At 35.7% G+C, this 18,705-nt stretch overlaps 1 protein-coding gene across 7 annotated transcripts in view; it reads right to left on the bottom strand.

Annotated features, from left to right (window-relative positions):
• Positions 1 to 18,705, bottom strand: part of KCNIP4 (potassium voltage-gated channel interacting protein 4) — a 429,982-nt gene that overhangs the window by 100,584 nt on the left and 310,693 nt on the right. The window contains exon 1 of one of the 7 annotated variants that reach the window (XM_035323821.1): positions 5,707 to 5,833. The exons of the other annotated variants lie outside the window; for them this stretch is intronic. Coding sequence (XP_035179712.1) covers positions 5,707 to 5,818 — 112 coding nt within the window. The 5' untranslated portion in view covers positions 5,819 to 5,833. Of the gene's footprint in view, positions 1 to 5,706; positions 5,834 to 18,705 lie in introns of those variants that run through there. 7 annotated transcript variants of the gene reach the window in all.

Raw genomic sequence — 18,705 nt, 5'->3', positions numbered from 1 at the left:
GATCTACTTAAGATGAATACTCAGCCAGCATTCCTTGAAAGAAGTTCAGAAGAGGCTCAAAAGTAACCATGCCTTTGCAAGGATGGAAAAACTGCCCTAATTGCTTGCAAATAGTCAATTCCTCAGACTAAAATGACTATCACTAAGAAACTTTTCCTGAAGAATAATCGAGACTAGGAACTAAATGTTCAAAAGGAGCATCCTTCAATTGAGGGGAAGGGCTCTCCCACAGCAGTGTGGCCAAAAGGTACTTTTCCCAAGATAGGACACAAAAGTGTGCACCAGAGAATAGTTCTAGCCCAGTGTGTGAATGCAAAAGAAATGTTTTATCTGAACAGTCCAGAAAATTCATAATATCTGATCTTTCTGGAAACTCTCATGTGAAGGCCACCTAAGTTGTCCCTATAGAAATCTTCCTGGTTTATGCCAGGTATTTCAAGCATTTCTTAAATATGTCTTTCCACTTTTCATACAGCCAGTACCCAAACTTTGAATTCAGAGTGCTGTAGATGTAGAATGACCTCACTGATTCAGAGTGTCTCGGCATTAAATTCCCTGGAGAAGATGATACTGTCATTGCTGTTCTCACACAAACCTTACCATGGGAAGTCCATGGGAAGTTGTTGATGAAATGATGTCCATAAGATAATAAGGCCCTCCTAAAAACTTTTATGCAATTTGTCCCATTTAATACTTAGTTTGGTAAAAGGCTGATTTAGGCTGATGCACGATTTCCCTGTTTTTGACAAGTCAGAGTCTTCACTTATCGAATACATTACTTTACACTTGCATATAACATGTGCATCTTATCATTGGGTCTAGGTAGGAAAGCCACTAAAGTAAAACTAAAACAAAAAAGAAAACAAAACAAAATCCTCAGTGTTGATACAATTACGTTAAGATTGTTCTCCTGTTACATAAGAAGATCATGGTCTTATTTAAAACTTATTATTGCTTCTTGTTTCTGGTGTGACAGCATCACTGATCACTGATGATCACAGGAAAATTTAACACTATTATGTGCCTTGATGCCATGAATTGACAATAGGATAGCAGCATCCATGAACAGAATTTTTTGAGGGAGATCTTACTGGCTTACTCAGAATGAAATAGTTCCCTCAGTCCCACAGGTGTCTCTGGAGAAGAAAAAAGTACATGCAAGAAATGGACATTTCATCATGTGTAAACTGTACAGCTTACTGATAACAGATCCTAATCGGGTGTTATATAGAGCTGCCGAGGAAAGGCTAGGGGACGTATTTCTGTGTGGTATATTCCATGCCTTTCTGTTTATTGTGGAGTGATACTATATTGCATTCCATTTATCTGAGATAGATGTTTTATGGAAGGGAGCATGATAGGACAATCTGATAGAAGTCAAACTTTTAGCACAGCCACCAGTTCACAGGTATAAAGACATTAAAATTTGGATAATTCTTATCAGTCACATCTAAACAAAGTATCTCTCCTCAAAATTCCCATGCTTTTTGGGGCCCTTTTTCTTAGAAGAGTACCAAGCAATGGAGAGTTTGTCAGCAGTATATCTTTCCCCATATCATTCATTTACTAAGGGGGAGAGTCATACTGCACTTGAGGTAATATTTTAAACCTTACTGGTTTTGCTAAGCTGTAAAGGTAACTTACAACGTGTTAACACAGATGATTGCACAGACAGACCTAAGCTTATCCTCTATGTGCTTTTAGGTGTTTGAGGTTTGAGTCCAAAATAGCTAGAAAGAAAAAAAAATAAAATAAAATAAAAAAATTCAGCATGTTAGTGTGACAGAACAAATAATTCAAATGCACTAATATGACTTCCGTCCATCCAACTTTTGGATGATTTGAAAGAAAAAATGTTTCTTTACTGTCCAAAGACAGACAAATACTCTTATTTAAAGAATATAACCCCCCTCTCCTAATTTCCAAATTCTTACCACAACAGCAATACTCTGTTCACTCTCAAAGCTGACTTTACAGACATATATGTTTATTAATAACTAAGTAAACTACTGTTTGATTTGCATCACAGTAAGAAAAACTGAGGATCAAGTAGTCTTGATGGCCCATTCAGCTGAAAAACCTATAGGGCATGCATGACTCGTGGGTCCTACTACTCAAAATATTTTGAGTTAATTGGCCATTCATACATCAAATATGAAATATAAATATTAATAAGCATTTGAAAAATAATAGTAATCTCAGAAAATGGAGTTTAATGGAAGGAAAAGAGTCCCATAGCAGGGCGTGGAACAGATTGCATTACTGGTTTATACTCACAAAAGAAAAACATTTCTACTTGAGGTGCTATACAACATAATCAATGCGTGATGAAGGAGGAAGTACTAAGTTTGTCCTACTAAAGACTTTGATTTATGCAGTCCCCTGAAATGTAATGTTGTTTATGCATATTTATATAGTATCCCATACAGCTACCACATGAGAGATATTCTGTGCACACAAAAGTAAAGTGAATCCTCAATTTTGCCAGTCTCTCCCCTCCCCGTTTCTAGTGGATGAATTCCCTTGATGTCTGGTGCTCTGATCCTTTGCTCCAGTTCTGCACTCCCTCCTCCACTCCCCTTCCAGCTGTGTAACAAAACAAAAGCTTTGAGGGAAGCTGCCCAGCAGCAAAAGTTTCTGGCAAGTAAGTGGGAGGAAAAATATTGATCAGTGTTGAACCACTTACAAAATAATGGAAGGAGAGGAAAAGGAGATTTTCACTCTTCCACATTAAAAGTGGTATTGATTTAATTCTGTCTTTGCTAGCTTCAGTGAAGCCTTCTGCTCTCTCTTTCCTGCTGTCTGGAAAGTGGAGAAAGGATGAAGCAGCACAGCATAGTTCCTAGGCTAGAACACAGGATCAAGTCAGGTTCCCTGTGCTGTCAAGTACTCAACACTGAAAACAAAAACAAAACAAAACAGAAAAAATAAATTGCCGTGATTCTTCTAACTTTCCCATGGAGAAGTGTGGACAGTCAACCATAACACCTTCACCATGTAAAGCAAGGAAGGGTGGTTGTCCACCATAGACAGCACAGTGAGCTACAGCTGAAAGTACACTTTTGTGGGAGAGGTCTATGAGGAAAAAGCATATTGGGTAAAATACCTCCATGGTGTCAAAGAAGAGGTGGGTTTGTTTGTTTATTTGTTTGTTTTCTGTGAGTGCGCTATTCTTTTATCTTTGTTCTTTAAAAAAAAAAAAAAAAAACACCATATATATAAAGTTCTTGCATACAAGAACCTTGCAAACTACAAGGGTAGTTTGTATCAAGCTGTAATTGATAATAAACAATAAACAAGCTGCTGCATTTTCACACTGCAAACAGAGTAACAAGCAGTGAAGCTAAACCTACCTCTACACTGGTGTGTACAGACAGGAAAAGTGAAAGGTTAGCATGGAAATACTCCAATTACTTAAACCACAATTAATTTTGTGGATCACTTCTTTTCCTAGTTCTGCTGTATACTCTTGATTTGGGCTTAGACAACTCATTCTGCTGGTAGAAACTGACACAGTGCATCATCACAACTTCAGCAAAAATCAGTAGAGTTTTAACAAGTTAGCAACTAAGGATTTGTTATTTAGCTGTCTTCTGTGCCCTTTATTGGCAAACACTGGGACAAGCATGCCCTATCCATCAGTGACATTTTCAAAATAATTCAATATATTGGGGATATTAAGACAAACATGTTAATGCTTAAAAAGCCTAACTACAGGGAAAAAAAAAAAAAAAAATCAGCATGTGCTTCCCATCCTGCTTCTGTGGGGTAGATGGGGAGGGTTTCTTGCCCATTTTGGTTTCAGGATCAACATTGACCTGAATGTCATGGTCCTCCTTGCATATCAACAAACCTGGCCTTGCATTCAGTGTGAGGACAACAAGCCATAAATTCTGAATATCTTACAAATATTCCTTAATCATTTGGGGCAGAATTATTGTTTAATGGTAATGGCAGTGCACCAACATTGATGAGTTAAATAGGCTACATCAGCCTTAAGGGAACTAGAAATCCCCTAAGTCATTGGAGCCATTCACACTGGAGATGTTATATATACACTCTATAATATTTAGGCTTTTTACATTTAGAGACTGGTTTTATGTCACTGGGTACTTTTGAATGAAATTATTGTATTATCATGGATGACACTAATAAGTATATTGACACAAAAAGTTAGATTTCTGCTGTTAACTGTCTTGAATTTACTATTTATATTAAAATTGGTATAAATTTTACCTTTTTTTTTTTTTTTTTTTTGGAAAGATGATATTGTTGAAATTACATGAAGCGCTTTCCCAGACTTAACAGCAACAACATTCTGTGAAAAGTTAAGAAAGAGATGTAACTGTGCACATCTGCTAAAAAAAAGTGTATATACATATAATTATTTTTCTATAAATGATGTTACTATGTGTAATAAAAATAAAGTTAGCACATATCTAGTAAGAGGAATTTTAAAATGCTAAAATTTCTACACATCTGGAGCATAAAGAAGAAAAAAGAAAGGGTTATTATGAGAAAAATTACACATTTGTTTAGAATTCAAATAGTAATTTTACAATTCCATAACAAATGTATTATACAGAAAAATAGGAAATGGTATATATTTTCTTCACATATGGCTTTAAGGATGATTTATTTCAATAGTTCAGTAACTGTACAAGTGCTATGTTAAAGATTTCATATTTTATCAGCACACTGAATGATTTTATGAGGTGATGATGTCAATCTACATCCATCAAAGATCCTATTCCATGATGAAAAGTTAATGTTTCAGAAAAGAGGAGTGTTCTCCTTGGCTATGTGTTTCTCACTGAAACAGTTACACAGCAAAAGAGGTTTGGTCTCACATGTACAAACACACAGAAAAAAAAAAAAAAAAAAAAGTATTATTTTTTGAGAAAAGGTTTTTCTGAGTGAATAGCTTCTGTTTACTACACCAGTCCACACTAAAAAAGTTGAAAAGTTGACAGCCAAAGGTCTCATTAATAACTGAACTGAAACAGCCCATTTCTATGAAGTATATATTAAACAAACACTTTGTATAGAGATAAAAATCCTATTAAAATTAATGTGATGTCTTCTTTGAGCGTAGGCTAAATGATATGACCCATACAGTAGAGAGCAGACAGGAACTGGAGTAAGCAGATGAGTTTTAAAACATACATTTGTTATATATTTAAAATACCTATATTTAATGTTGGCATCTATAATTTTTTCTGAAAGGTGTAAAGCAGATTTGTTCCTAAACTTGCACCTATATTACTTATCCTATAGTAATAATGTTTTCCATTTATCTATGAAACTGATTTGTAAAAGACAGATTCTGAGACAGAACAAAACTCTAACTGCATCATAAATCAGAAAAGCAAAGTGTTATAAATGTGAACTGAGATAAGATCCACTGAATATACTAAGTTTCTATCAGTGAACAGCTTTCAAAGGCAACTGACAGATAAAATGTTATGTACACTGTTTTCATCCTTTCTAATTCCTTGTAAAATTCCAACTTGATGCTAGCATATACTTTTGTTTTACAATAACAAAGTAACTGGCAAGAACAAACCGAGATTTTTAGTCAGAATGCTGTTTTCACTTCCCAAGCATTTTCATTTCCCAGCTTTTATACCTGATGCTTTCTAAGTCTATTTTAGCAGATCAGATACCACACCTACAAACAGCACAAACTGCAAGTGACCACTTTACCTTCAGAAAAATCAATCAGTCCCAGCAAATGAAGCAGCTTCAGAGATGCAAATATAATCACAACAATACCCACTGTTTGCAGTCCCTCCGACTCCCACTCTAGAGTCAACATTCTTCCAACAGGCAAATCATTCCAGTCGTCACACCAGCTTGTGATCAGAGGGAAACAAGAGGATTTTACCAATAGTTTGCTTTGAAGAAAGTTGCAGTGGTACAAAGCGACGTTGCACTGGGCTGTGGCAATTCACCAGCCACCCTAGCTGAGACAGAATTATTAGATAAAGCCCTGCATCTCATGCTTCTCTAAGCACTGGATAATCAGTAGTGAGTCAACTTGTAAGGCTGAGGAAGACCACTAAACCCCGGGCATGGCATGGTATCCGGCAAGCAGCCTTACTTCAGAGCTGCTGGAGGAACATCTGTGTCAGGAGTGAAGACTGCTATGTCGGTGCCAAGAAGAAATGCTCCCTGCAAACTTGCACGAGGGAGCACGTTGCTGTCAGCACTCTGCACTCCGGTGCTTCCAGACCCAGGGTTTGCAATTCTCCCTGAGCTTCACAGTCCTTCCCCAGCTTATTTTAGTACAATTTTTGTTAAGTGTGACATATGACAGTTTGCTAAAGACAGACATCTGTTTCCACACATGCTGAATGCTGCACATCAGAATACCCCTGCCCTCTGCATTACAAGAAATAATGTATGGAAGCACTGTTCCTTCCTCTTCTTAAGCATCACCAGCATCTAATTAAAATCTTTAGTGGAAATTAGACTGAAAATTAAGGAAATGCACATCAGCAACGACTGGTGCCTCCAGCTAGCAAAATATAGTGCTGTCAAGGAGACATGCAGTGTACAAACCTCTATTCTGCAGCCAGGGAGAATCTATTATTTATTGATTGAGAAACAAAACAGTGCTTTTCCGTCTCAGAACATTAACCTAGAAGTGTCGAGCCCCAAATCCTGATCTTATAAACGGCAATTAGGCATTTTCAACAGCTACTGGGAAGATCTCGCCTAGGCTGTGCATCAGGGGAAAAACAAAAGAAGCTTATGATCCCAGTTGATTTAGGGGACAGTCTGTATAAAATTAATTGCCCTGTGTTTATTAATGTGATTTCCAAGAGGGTATGCAGTGGGAAAAATAGAATCTGAAGCATATTTATGCAGCACATGCATCAAAAGTGTAAGGTTAACCCTAAACACTAATCTTGTGCCCATCCTAAAAATTTAACTAAATCCTGTCCACATGTATACAAGGCAGTAATGTAAAAGGAACTCTCAGAAAAAAATAATTTTATCAAGAAACACATATGATCTAACACTAAAAACAGTCTCTTAAATGAGGACTGGTAGTGACCACTAATCTTAGGTAACTTAATTCTTTGCATTAGAAACCGCTTTTACTAACTTTTTGAAAAGGTTAGAAACATTTGTTTTTGATCAGAAAGCTATTACTATTTTAAATATGGATAATAACAAACTGTAACATTAACAATCTGTTGTTTACAGACTGCCATGAAGAGAAAGAAAAACAAATTTTCATAGGGACTATCATCTTGGTTTTGTTTGTTTTTCTTTGAAGGCTATCTGTATTGAATTACAATAACAAATCAGAATTTTCCCTATAGATAGGGCTCCAGGAGATGTATATTTTTACTCATTGGGAAATCACATGGACTCCAGTTAGTTTTAGGTTATATCTATGTAATGTATAAGCAACAATATTCTCTGATTTCATTCTTCTGGATATTTAATACTAAAATATCATGAGTTCCATATTATTTATATGTGCTCTCAAGCTGAATGATAATTCCTTTCCCTATTAGGCTGTAGAGCTAATGATCTAGGAGGAAAGCACAATAAAAATAAATCAGACAAAATTCACTATCCCCAACCTGTACATTTCTTATATTGTAAAATAGTTATTCAATATATTTTCTTGTAAAGTTTTGTTCCTTTTCAAAAAAAATAAAAAAGTAACTTTTTGTTTCCTCTTTGCAATTTTTTATTATTGCATATAATCCTCCCCTTTTAAGGCTCTGACATATTTCTCTTCCCTCATTCTCACCTTTGATTTCTGTATTCTCCTTTCATTTATTCCCATTTATTTTTATCTTTTATTCCAACTATTTATTCTTTTTTTCTCAAGTGATCAAGCATGGCCAACCATTCACAATATTTCAGGGATCAGTGTGATCCCAGGATGAAAATTTTCAACCGTATTCTTTTATAGATACTAAAGAAATAATCCTAATAGAATGCAAAGAATCACAATACAACGGTGGGAGCTATTAATAAATAGTATCAGGGAAACTATTAAAATGGATAAATTTATTGGCCCACATTTTTGCAGTAATTTAGGTTACCTCATGTTCTTGAGTTCTCCACTCTTTAGAGGAGAGGCCATTTATTCCACCACTGAATGTGCCAATCAATGTGCAGAAAGCCACCCAGAAAGAAATGGTGTCAGCCATAACCAGACTTTTGTTTTGTCCTCACACAAGGAAAGAGACCTGCATCCCTTCTAAAAAATGAAAGGACCAGAGGTTACCATTTTGAGTTTTGGGGGTCAATTCTGCCTGTTCTGCAGGTGAGTGACAGAAGTATTTTTTACATTTACCTCCTTAAAAAAAGGGGGGGGAAGGAGAGGTAGAATTTTCCTATAATTTCCCAAGATAGTTCTCTAAGTCAGAAGAACCACATAAAAACTCCATGTAAAGCAGTAAGGCCAATAAACTACCTAGAAAGCAACAGGAAGTGATGAATGAAATATTTCCTTTAATACACTATGCAACAGATTCAAACAACAGTGCAATTTACAGAGTTCAGTTCTTCTGGAATCATTCAATCAAAAAAAAAAAAAATTTAAATCCATACCTCTAGGCATTAGAAAATTAATCAATCTTGAACAAGGATATCATAAAATTCAGTTAAATATAAGACACCTCATTGTATTGATTACTTCCTAAATTCATAGTGAAGTATAATTTCTCTCTCTCACTTCGTATTTTGAGTATTACTTAAAAATAAATATTTCTGTGACAGGCCCTTATTTCTGTTGCATAGTGTATTAAAGGAAATGTTAGGCTGATCTCCCACCCCACAAAATAAGGGGTGTATATCTTGCAGCATGAGGCTGCAGCAGGTATGTCAAAGCATGGTGTTCCTCAAAGGATAGGTTGAAGGAGATCATGTCCATGGACTTACTGCCTCCCCTTCTGAACCCTTGGTGATTATCTGAGCAAGCATAAGTTTTTCTCTTCTAACTAAACATAGAAACCTGTGCTGAAGCACTGTAGAAGGTGTCTTCTCTCTGGAAGCACAAATCTTCAGGGAGTTCTGAACATATCTGAGTGCAGATATGCCAAAATTAGCCGGATCTACTAGAAGAAACACATTTTGGAGTCCTTATATAATTTTTCCACAAACAATCCCAATTAATTATTGGCTACTCTAACCATTTTAAATAGAATGATTTACATATGGAACACAGTGAATGTAAAATAGATGCCTGAAATAACACAGTGTATTATATACAAGTAAATTTTAGATCTGATTGCTGTGTACTCATAGAGTAACTGTAATTTTCTCCTGCTTCTTGGAAGCAGAAACAAATGCTACAAGATATTATTTATAAAGCTTAGAACTGAATTTTAATAATTTCGAAGTTGACTAAAAGAAGATAAGATCTGCCATTTCAAAACAAAAAATAATCCACCCAATTTAACACATCATAATGCTTCAGGATAACGTGCAGGATGCTATGATTAGAACAAATAAGGAATAAACTGTTCTTAAATTCTAAAAATAGATAACTAATAATTCTGTGATTTATGTATTAAGGTATAAAATTTCTCTATAATTTTATATGATTTCAAAGGTCTTCAAAATTATTTGGCATTATCATATTTCTCTTACATACATTGGTAACATAATTTAATTCCAGTAAAATCTTATCTTTTAACTACAATTTGTCAGTCTAATTAGCACAGTAAAAATGGGAAGTATATATTTTTCTCTTAATGGTTTTAAATTTCAAATTTATTAATAACAACTTTTATTTTAGTTCTTACAGTAAGTTTTCACTGTCATTTATAAATTCTTCCTTTTTTCAATTTCTTCTGAGTTTTGTACATGACACTAGAGAAATAAGAATGCCTATCTGATCCCAAATACATTGAAGTAACTTATCTTTCCACTATATTTTGGTTTTAACATCTTCTTCTCAGACTTTTCTCAAAGATAAAGGCTCTCTTTATACTTCAATTTCCATTTCTCTTCTATGCAGACATTCTTTATCTGTTATTGTCTAATTTAGAATGGAATGAAATGGAATCTGACCAAAATAGAACACACTTTTCAAGGTGAGGACATATCATTATTTGCTAATTGACTTGAATTTTACTGTTTTCTTAAATGATTACAGTGCTATAACTAATTTACAGAAAAAAAAAAAGGCTATAATTGCTTTAATTGGCTAGCAATAATAGTTCATCAGAAACTATTTGAGATTTTCCATAAAAGTGGCTGAAAAGGGAAACTGCTGCTGAGCTAAAAATAGAAACAAAATTTGGAGGTATTAATTAGCTGTCCTTCTTTCCGTACTCTTATTTCCAGAGGGAAATGTCAGTCAGCCAGAAGAGAAAGAAACTGTCAAATAAACATAGAAAGGGCACCTACGTGCAGGTTAGCTGAACTCGTAATCTTCAATTTCTTGTTGATGCCAGATCTGAGCTTATTAGGCAAGCTATCTGGCTGATTATGAATTTAATCCTTCTACTATCTAGCCAGTAAGAAATCTGTTCACAGGCAATAACCTTCAGTTTTCTACACAGAAAAGTTTATATCTCAGATCTAAAGAAGAAAGCTGTGGCAAGTAGAAAGCATTTGGGAAACCATCAGGAGTAATTAATTTACACAGATCCATTGCAGAACAATAGAAAGAATTTTTATTGGGTAAAAGAATTCATATTTTTTGAATATAACACCTCCTGCATAGGCTGCTACACATAAACACACAATACTGTGTAATTTTCATAAAATGCTTAGAAAAATGAGACTAATATATGAAATCACTTTGTTCATCTCACCAGTGCTGCAGCTACTGAAGAGCATAATATCGCACCAGCAGAATACTTACATTACCAAAATCCCAGAAAAACTTTCTCTAGGTAGAAGAGCTATGCAGAGTGTAATTACCCAAGATGAAATTTGTCAGACTTCATATATCATCTTTAATATTTATACTAAGTGTCCTAGATCTTTAATGACTGTAAGTGGATATAGGCTGAGGGGAAAAAAAAAAAAATCAACACCTGTACAGGCAGGATAAGATTTCATTGGTTTGTAATCAAGGGAGAAAATATGATATCCAAGCTTTTGAATGTTTGGTCTCATCCTTAGAAGTAAATTACACTGAAACAATATTGTGGCTGTAGACATCTAAGGTTGATTTCCTCATTTTAGTAGTCTTGTTCTAGGCTACGGAATAGGATTTTACTACTTTTTATTTTTTTTTTTTCTTTGTTTTCACCTTCCAACTCTCACTTGCTTCTAGAAGCTTTTGTTCTTACTTTGATCTAAATCAAAGGACTGCTGCCATTACTGATCTGAAAACAAGAGCCAAAAAGAATCCCATAAGGCAACCATTACCAACTCCCTCCCATGACATAACAGCTACAGGTGGTTTCATTTTTTTTCTATAAAATTAATTGAGATAGCATGTTATACAATTATGCCTAAAATAGGTAGTATGCAAGTGGATTGTAAATTAAACAGAATGGCCATGGGAGTAACTGCAGCATTTTAATTTATAAAGCATTAGCAAAGCACTAGAGAGAGACTCTCTCTTTCCTAAACAAGGTTAAATCACATTTAGTAACAGTAGGTAATCAAATTCTGCTTTGTTTTACGGCAAAACCCACTGGCTTGCTTGGTAAATTAAATTATCTCTAAATTGTATGACTATGTCCTCAGCCCACAGATCTGTTTTTCTTTTCATGTTCACTTGATCTTGCAGTAGCAGCAATTGTCACTACCACGTTTGTAACCATAAATGCATGTCCATACTGGAGAACTGCAGTGTAATGTAGCTACTTATGGTCAGTTGGAACCAATTGCTTTATTACCTGTAATGCAGCTGTGTTATTGTAAGGCTCAGACTGGGTTAACACACCCAACAGAGAATCAGTAAAGGAAAACTTACCCCACAAAAAGATTGCTATATATTGGTTCTAAAATTAAATTATTATTTCTTCTCTGGTCATTGGAATCCCTGAATGGGAATGCAAACAACATTTATAAAGAAGTTCAAGCCTGAGGTATGTCTCATCTTCAATTACTGATATTATCTGAATACCTCTTTGAAATTCCTATCTCTTACTAACCTTACAAGTAAAACATCCTTTCCCAGCCTATAATAAGATGGTGTGGGTTTTTTTTTTTGTTGTTGTTTGTTTGCTTTCCTGCACAAAACCTCCTCTTCAGTCTTTGCTCATTGGGAAAGAACATAGTAAAAGCAGGGTGTGACCTGCAGATTTTCTTCTTTCACTAATACTTTTGCAATTACACACTGGATCAGATGACACCTTTATCAACCATTTTACTTCTGCAAACAGGACCTACTGGGAGGCCTCAGATCAAGCTGGTAGAAATAATGGGACAGAGTAGCAGCTTTCACAGTTCCACATTGTCATTTTCTGTTAGGCAAATTAGGAATATATCTACTTATGCTTGTCCATACATCTAAAAAGCTACATTTTTTATGGCCTTTAGAGCTGTTAGATGATTTCAGTTGAGTTCCTACACAAAGATACAGGCATTTTCTGCTGTAATGATTAAGAAAAAAAAAAAAAAGATCTATGTATTTTATTTTCAAAACCTAATATTCTAGTAATCGACAGGAATATTCATCATCCAAACCTCAAAGCCAACTATCATTTTAAAATCCTGAAGCTATCCTGCACAACACCTTTATTTCAAAACTGGTATGGCTGGCTCCTTATGGTTCAAGGTATGGGTAGGAACTAAACTGAAGAAAAAATATTTAAAGACAATCATATGTATGCTACTACCATGGAGCTCTTATCTTGCAATGAACCTGTCTTTCTCTGGTTTAAAGTATATGTACAATAAATCTTCTGTTTCTCTAATTGGCTTTTAGAAAGGTGAAGTACTGTATTTTCCCACACCAACAGGAAGCTATTATAAAAGTCTGAGGAGGCTGACATATTTCTACATTTAATGTACTTGTTAAAAGATAAGTGCATCTGTCCTGTAAAGATGAGATGAAAAAAAAAAAAAAACAAAAAAAAAACTATATTATATAGCTGCAGCACTTTCAAGAAAGACAAATCAAAAAGCCTACAGTCACAGTCTTGTCCCCTTGGTGTGTTTAAGACTTGGACTATATATGAAATGTGTAGATTTGACTAAAGATCTGTAGCATGTGGTAACCATTCAGAATGATGCAATATTCAGAATTAGTCCATGCCATTTGCTTAAGTACTACTGTTTGATTTATTAATGGCTTCTGAAATATGTCTATTTATTTATTTATTTATTTTCTCCAATCAGTGACAAAACATCATTTAGGTGCATCAACCCATGAGGCCATACTTGGAGTGTTGTGTACTGTTCTGGAGTCCCAGTACAAAACATGGGGATACTGAACAGAGTCGAACGTAGGGCCACCAAAACGATGAAGGGACAGGAGGACCTCTCCTATGAGGAGTGGCTGAGAGAGCTGGGACCGTTCAGCCTGAAGAGGAGGAGGCTCAGGGGGAATCTAATAAATATCTATAAATACCTGAGGGGAGTTTGCAGAGAGACAGGAGGACCTCTCCTATGAGGAGTGGCTGAGAGAGCTGGGACCGTTCAGCCTGAAGAGAAGGAGGCTCAGGGGGAATCTAATAAATATCTATAAATAGCTGAGGGGAGTTTGCAGAGAAGATTGAACCAGGCTCTTTCTGTGGTGTCTCTTGTCCTGGTGCCCAAACAGGCACAAACTGGAAAACAGGAGGTTCCCCCTGAACATAGGAAGCACTTCTGTGCTGTGCAGATGACTGAGCATGGCATAGGTTGCCAGAGAGATTGTGAAGTCTTCCTCAACAGATATCTTCAGAAGCTGCCCAGATGTGGTCCTGAGCAGCCTGCTCTCTCTGGGTGCCGCTGCTTGAGCAGGGGGTTTAGACAAGATGGCTTCCAGAGGTCCCTTTCAGCCTCACCCATTCTGTGAAAATAAGCTTGAAAATAAACTTGTTAGGGCCATTTCTTTTCCTGCTTTTAGCCAGTAAAGGCCTTTTTTCAGTGTGTGGGTCGCTACATAAAAATGATTGTGTTTACTGCAATGAAATGGTAGTGGTAACAAAGGGAAATGAACAAGAATATAGGGATAAAAGTGCATGTAAAACCTACATTGCAAGGAGTAGGGGTATTGCTTTTTTGTTTGTTTTGTTTGTGTTTTGTTTGTTTTCTTTCCCATTCAGAACTTTCTATTAGGAATCTCAGAGCCTTTTGAATTCCCCCATCAGAAGTATGAGTTTTGGCAGAGTACTAATGATTCAGGAAATTTACTTTTGCAGAAAATGTAAAGGTTTAGTGACTAGAATCCTGTTCGTTCACAGAGAGAAGAAAAAAAAAAAAAAAAAAAAAAACATTATGGAGAAGGAGTTGGAAGAAATAATGTAATGTGGTGGTGTTTTGAAGTTCCTAATGCATTTTTTTCTTGGCTCCCACTTGTTCATACAGTGGTATTTGAGGATCCATGCAGCACAATGAAAAACGATCTGCTTCCGCAGTTTTGCTGTTCTAGCACTCTGGAAAGCAGCAACAGTATAAATCCTTGAAAGAAGTAATACGTTTATAATGTCATATCAATTAAGGAAAAGAAGGGTTTCAGCTCTTCCCTGAGGAAGCATTATGATGTCCAATAGACTGCATCATGAATTTCTTGCACATACTGAAACAAGGGAAGCAACAAAATACAGAATCACGCTATTCTGTACTTCCAACAAAACCTTAGACACCAGTTTTGATTGTGCTATGCCACTGCAGGAACTAGCTCTTTTCTTCTTTAGTATTTTTGCAGGTTTTATCACAGCTTCTGTACTCCATGCTGACAGTTTAGATAAGCAGATACTCCGTTATGCACAGCAGTCATGACATGCAAATGGCTGTATCCCAGTCTCATAAAGGAGGCACCTGCATGCCTTCCTCCCTGTTACACCAATAGATATAAAACATGGATCAGAGATTGCTGGATTTTTAAGCCTGTTCTACCATTTCTAAGGCCGAGAATATTTTTGCTGCCATTAATACTCCAGGATTCATTTCCCTCCAATATTCATGAGTGGACCAGGCTATGAATTTTAATTTCTTTAATCTCCTCAAAAGCCATTTCCCTAGCTTCCCAGTCATGCTGCTCTTTTCTGAACTCACTCCAATTAGGTAGAACAGTTATATAGAAAAAAATATAGTTATCTAGTTTTTAGGTGGAAATAAATTAGTAATGAGCAGGATTGTCCGATGCAACTGCCAGACATAGCCTTTACAATTCATTAATGTCCCCCTCTGACCAAAATAGTATTAAATATTTAATAACATTTTGTCTTATTACTTAAAAGCAAATAAAACTCAGTACTCCTAACCCCTAATATCAGATGCCTATGTACACCCTAAGTTTTTAGGAACTTGTATTCCAGTCTTAAGAGTGTGCCAGGAATTCAGCCCACTCCCTCAATGCAACTGATGTTTGTTTTCATAATGTTTCTTTTTGAACTTATTCTTAGAGATATTTCTTGCTAACAATGACAGTAACACACACTGCCTCTTACTGAAGCAGCTCTGAAATACACTGGAGAATAATTAGGCTCTCCCATTACAGCCTGAGCAGGCTAAACAGATTGTTAAAAAAATAATTTGTCAAAAAGAAAAAAAGGACATGGAGCCTAGAGGATGTGTCCTCAAGACACTTTGTAGACAGTAACTCATCTCCCTTTGTACTCATCTCATGGTTGCAGTCCAAGACTAGTAATCTTGTGCAAGCTCAGGAGAAGACAAGAGCCAGACTCTAACTGTGTAATAACAGGTTTTGACAAACATTGCCCATCCAATAATTTTGCAATATGTCAAGATTTTCTGTACTACCAGATCTGTGAGAAGAAAAGTAGTAGCCAAGTGTTCCTTACTGTGTGGGACTCAACACAGCCCATATGCAAGCACATAGTAACAGAAAAAGAAACTTTTGTCCAGCTTTGTGTATTCATCCTTATTTACACTGTTTAACATATGTATAGAGGACATGCCTATAGAATTAATACCAATGAAAAGTATTCCTTAAAAGTTTCTCATTTGGATCCTCACTAGAGGAAGAAGCTAAATCTATATAGTAAGGTGAATTCACCAGCCAGCTGTTGAATTCTTTTGGTGATTTCAAGTCTAGTACACTTTTTCTTCCTAATGAATTACACTGTCAAGCATACCAAAGTAGATATATATGATACCTTCTCAGAGATACAAGCTAACAGAATGCAATGGCTGTCTCACTCCTTTGCTGATTGTTTTGTTTCCTTTTTAATTGTTTTGGGGGAAAGGGAATGCAACTGCAGTAAAGGTTAAACAAAACTTGCTGCATTATTTGTTGAACAGATGCTCCCATTTTGCAGACTGGGGGAATTTCTAATCCCCAAAGAAGCTTCTCAGAAATATTAATAAGTGAATAGTCACAAAACATTTTAGTATAGATGGAGAAAAATGCCAAAAATAAACAGTTTGAACAAATACAATAATTCTTCTCCCATCCCAAACCTCTGAACATGATAGATAGAGTATTTGGAAGTACATTCTCTATGTATCATAAAATTAAAAAACAAAAACAAACAAACAAAAATACCTATCTAGATTTTTCTTTAAAAATTAATTTCTTAAAGAATAAACTTTTTTCTACTTTAAAAGAAAACAACAACAACAACACAAACAAAAAAAAAACAAAACAAAACAAAAAAAAACATTAACAAACTGCAAAATGTAATATACTTAATATGTAATATACTTAAGACTTAGAAAAAATCCCAAACTGTTAATGCATCTTTATTTTTGACCCCTTTAGACAAGGATAAACTAGGTAACCTCTGTTGGCCCTTTGCATTTCTTTCTTTAATCCCATACTTCAACTGAAACCATCCAGGATATTTATAAGCAATAATTTATGTCATGGAGACACCAGTGGAATCACATATTAAAGATGCAGACTGACAGCAGTAAATATACACTTGGTATCCAAAGCCCACTTTTAGGTGTTCAGGAAGAACATTTATAAAATTCATACTCACCTATGCTAAAGTACTTTAAAAATAAATAAGCAAAAGCTTGTAAAAAAAAAAAAAAAAAAAAAAAGATTTAATATTGAATAACAATATCATAGCAAACAGATAAACCACTTAGCTGTTGCAGAAGCTAGGAAAAACTTGTCTCTAGTTGGACACTTAAAAATCTGTGGAAGATGACACTGGATTTGGCCCTTAATATAGTACTTTCAGTTCAAGTATGCAGGGTCAAAGGCTGAAGTGTTTCTCCCACTCGTGGAGTGTAGCTGTCTGTGATCAAGGCCAGCTCCCTGGGAAGCAAGAGGTGTTTCAGAAGCTGCAATTGGCCATGAAGCTGCTTGATAAAGAGCAGGAAGAAATCTCTCCCATTTCTCTCTTGAGCTGCATTAACTCTGAGGCTCTTGCTTTTGCTTCCTTCCTAGGCTATATTGCAGTCATACAGGTGCAGGGCTCATACCCGCCCCATTGCTCTACACCCTGAACATGGCTTGTAGACCTGACTTCCCAGCTTGACATCCATTCCCTCACAAGGGAACTTATCCTAACTGCTGCCTGAGAGTACAGTGCACTTGCAGTATCTTCTGTGTTTACCAACACAGAAAAAATCATCTTTCTAAGAATACGGAAAGTAATAAGAAAAACAAGGAGGAGATTGAATCCTAGAAAGAAGAGTAGTGACAACAGCAAAGAAACAACTTGAACCTACCAAATAAGAGGGAAGATGGACAGAAATAAAAAGCAGTGATCCAAGGCTGTTGCAAGGCAACAGTGGTTCTGAGAAGAGATTTGGAGGAAAAAACAGCAGCAAATCCAAAGAGGAGAGGTGTGGAATAGGAGAGCAGGAAAGACTGGGAGTTGTTCAAGGATAGTGAAAGGTGCAATGAGACTAAGACCAAGAAGAAGAGAGAACAGGATGAGAACCATGGGAACTAAGCATATTTCAAGTTCTCTTCCACTCTTATTAAGAGGTTTATTTTTTTCATAAAATAAAAAGAGCCTAAAAGTAAAAAAAATAAAATAATAATACATCTACATCAGCAAAATTTGCACATGGACTACTGATAAATTTAATAAAAGTCAAGGAAAAGATTTTCTGTTTCACAATAGCCTTATTTTTTACTACACAAAAACTATGCCATGAGTTTAGAGATGTCTAAACCATGCTCACTAACAACTATGCACACATAAGAGGAACAAAAAAAATACGTGTGCTTCACTGGCAACTCATTTGTACACACCATAACAGACAGGAGCTAATATATTTTTCTTTTTTTGGAATGCTACCAAATTGCAAAATAAATAACAAAGAAGATTTATAGTGTTATTACAATGAAATATCTCAGGAACTTAGGCCCATAAAATATTATGCCACTTTCATGTCTGCTATCTTTTATCGGCAGTTTACATTCTCCTTTAAAACTAATAGCAGCCTTCTTCATACAGCTGTAATCATTGTAGCTGTGCCTCCAGCACTCAAAAGAGAAACTTGCTACATCTGTTAACTCTCTTTATATTCCCTCCTGAGTGGCAAACCTATTTATAATGAACAGAAAATACGAATCTTCTTCTGAAGTCAATGGAAGAGAGATCATGGTTATGGATGGCTGATCAGCTACTTCCCGCAACTTCCTCCACTGCCACTGCATTTTCATCTGTTAGCAGATCATGATCCACT

Source organism: Oxyura jamaicensis, chromosome 4 (genome assembly GCF_011077185.1).
Source record: "Oxyura jamaicensis isolate SHBP4307 breed ruddy duck chromosome 4, BPBGC_Ojam_1.0, whole genome shotgun sequence".
Lineage (NCBI taxonomy): Eukaryota > Metazoa > Chordata > Aves > Anseriformes > Anatidae > Oxyura > Oxyura jamaicensis.
This window is presented reverse-complemented; position numbering and strand designations above follow the sequence as displayed.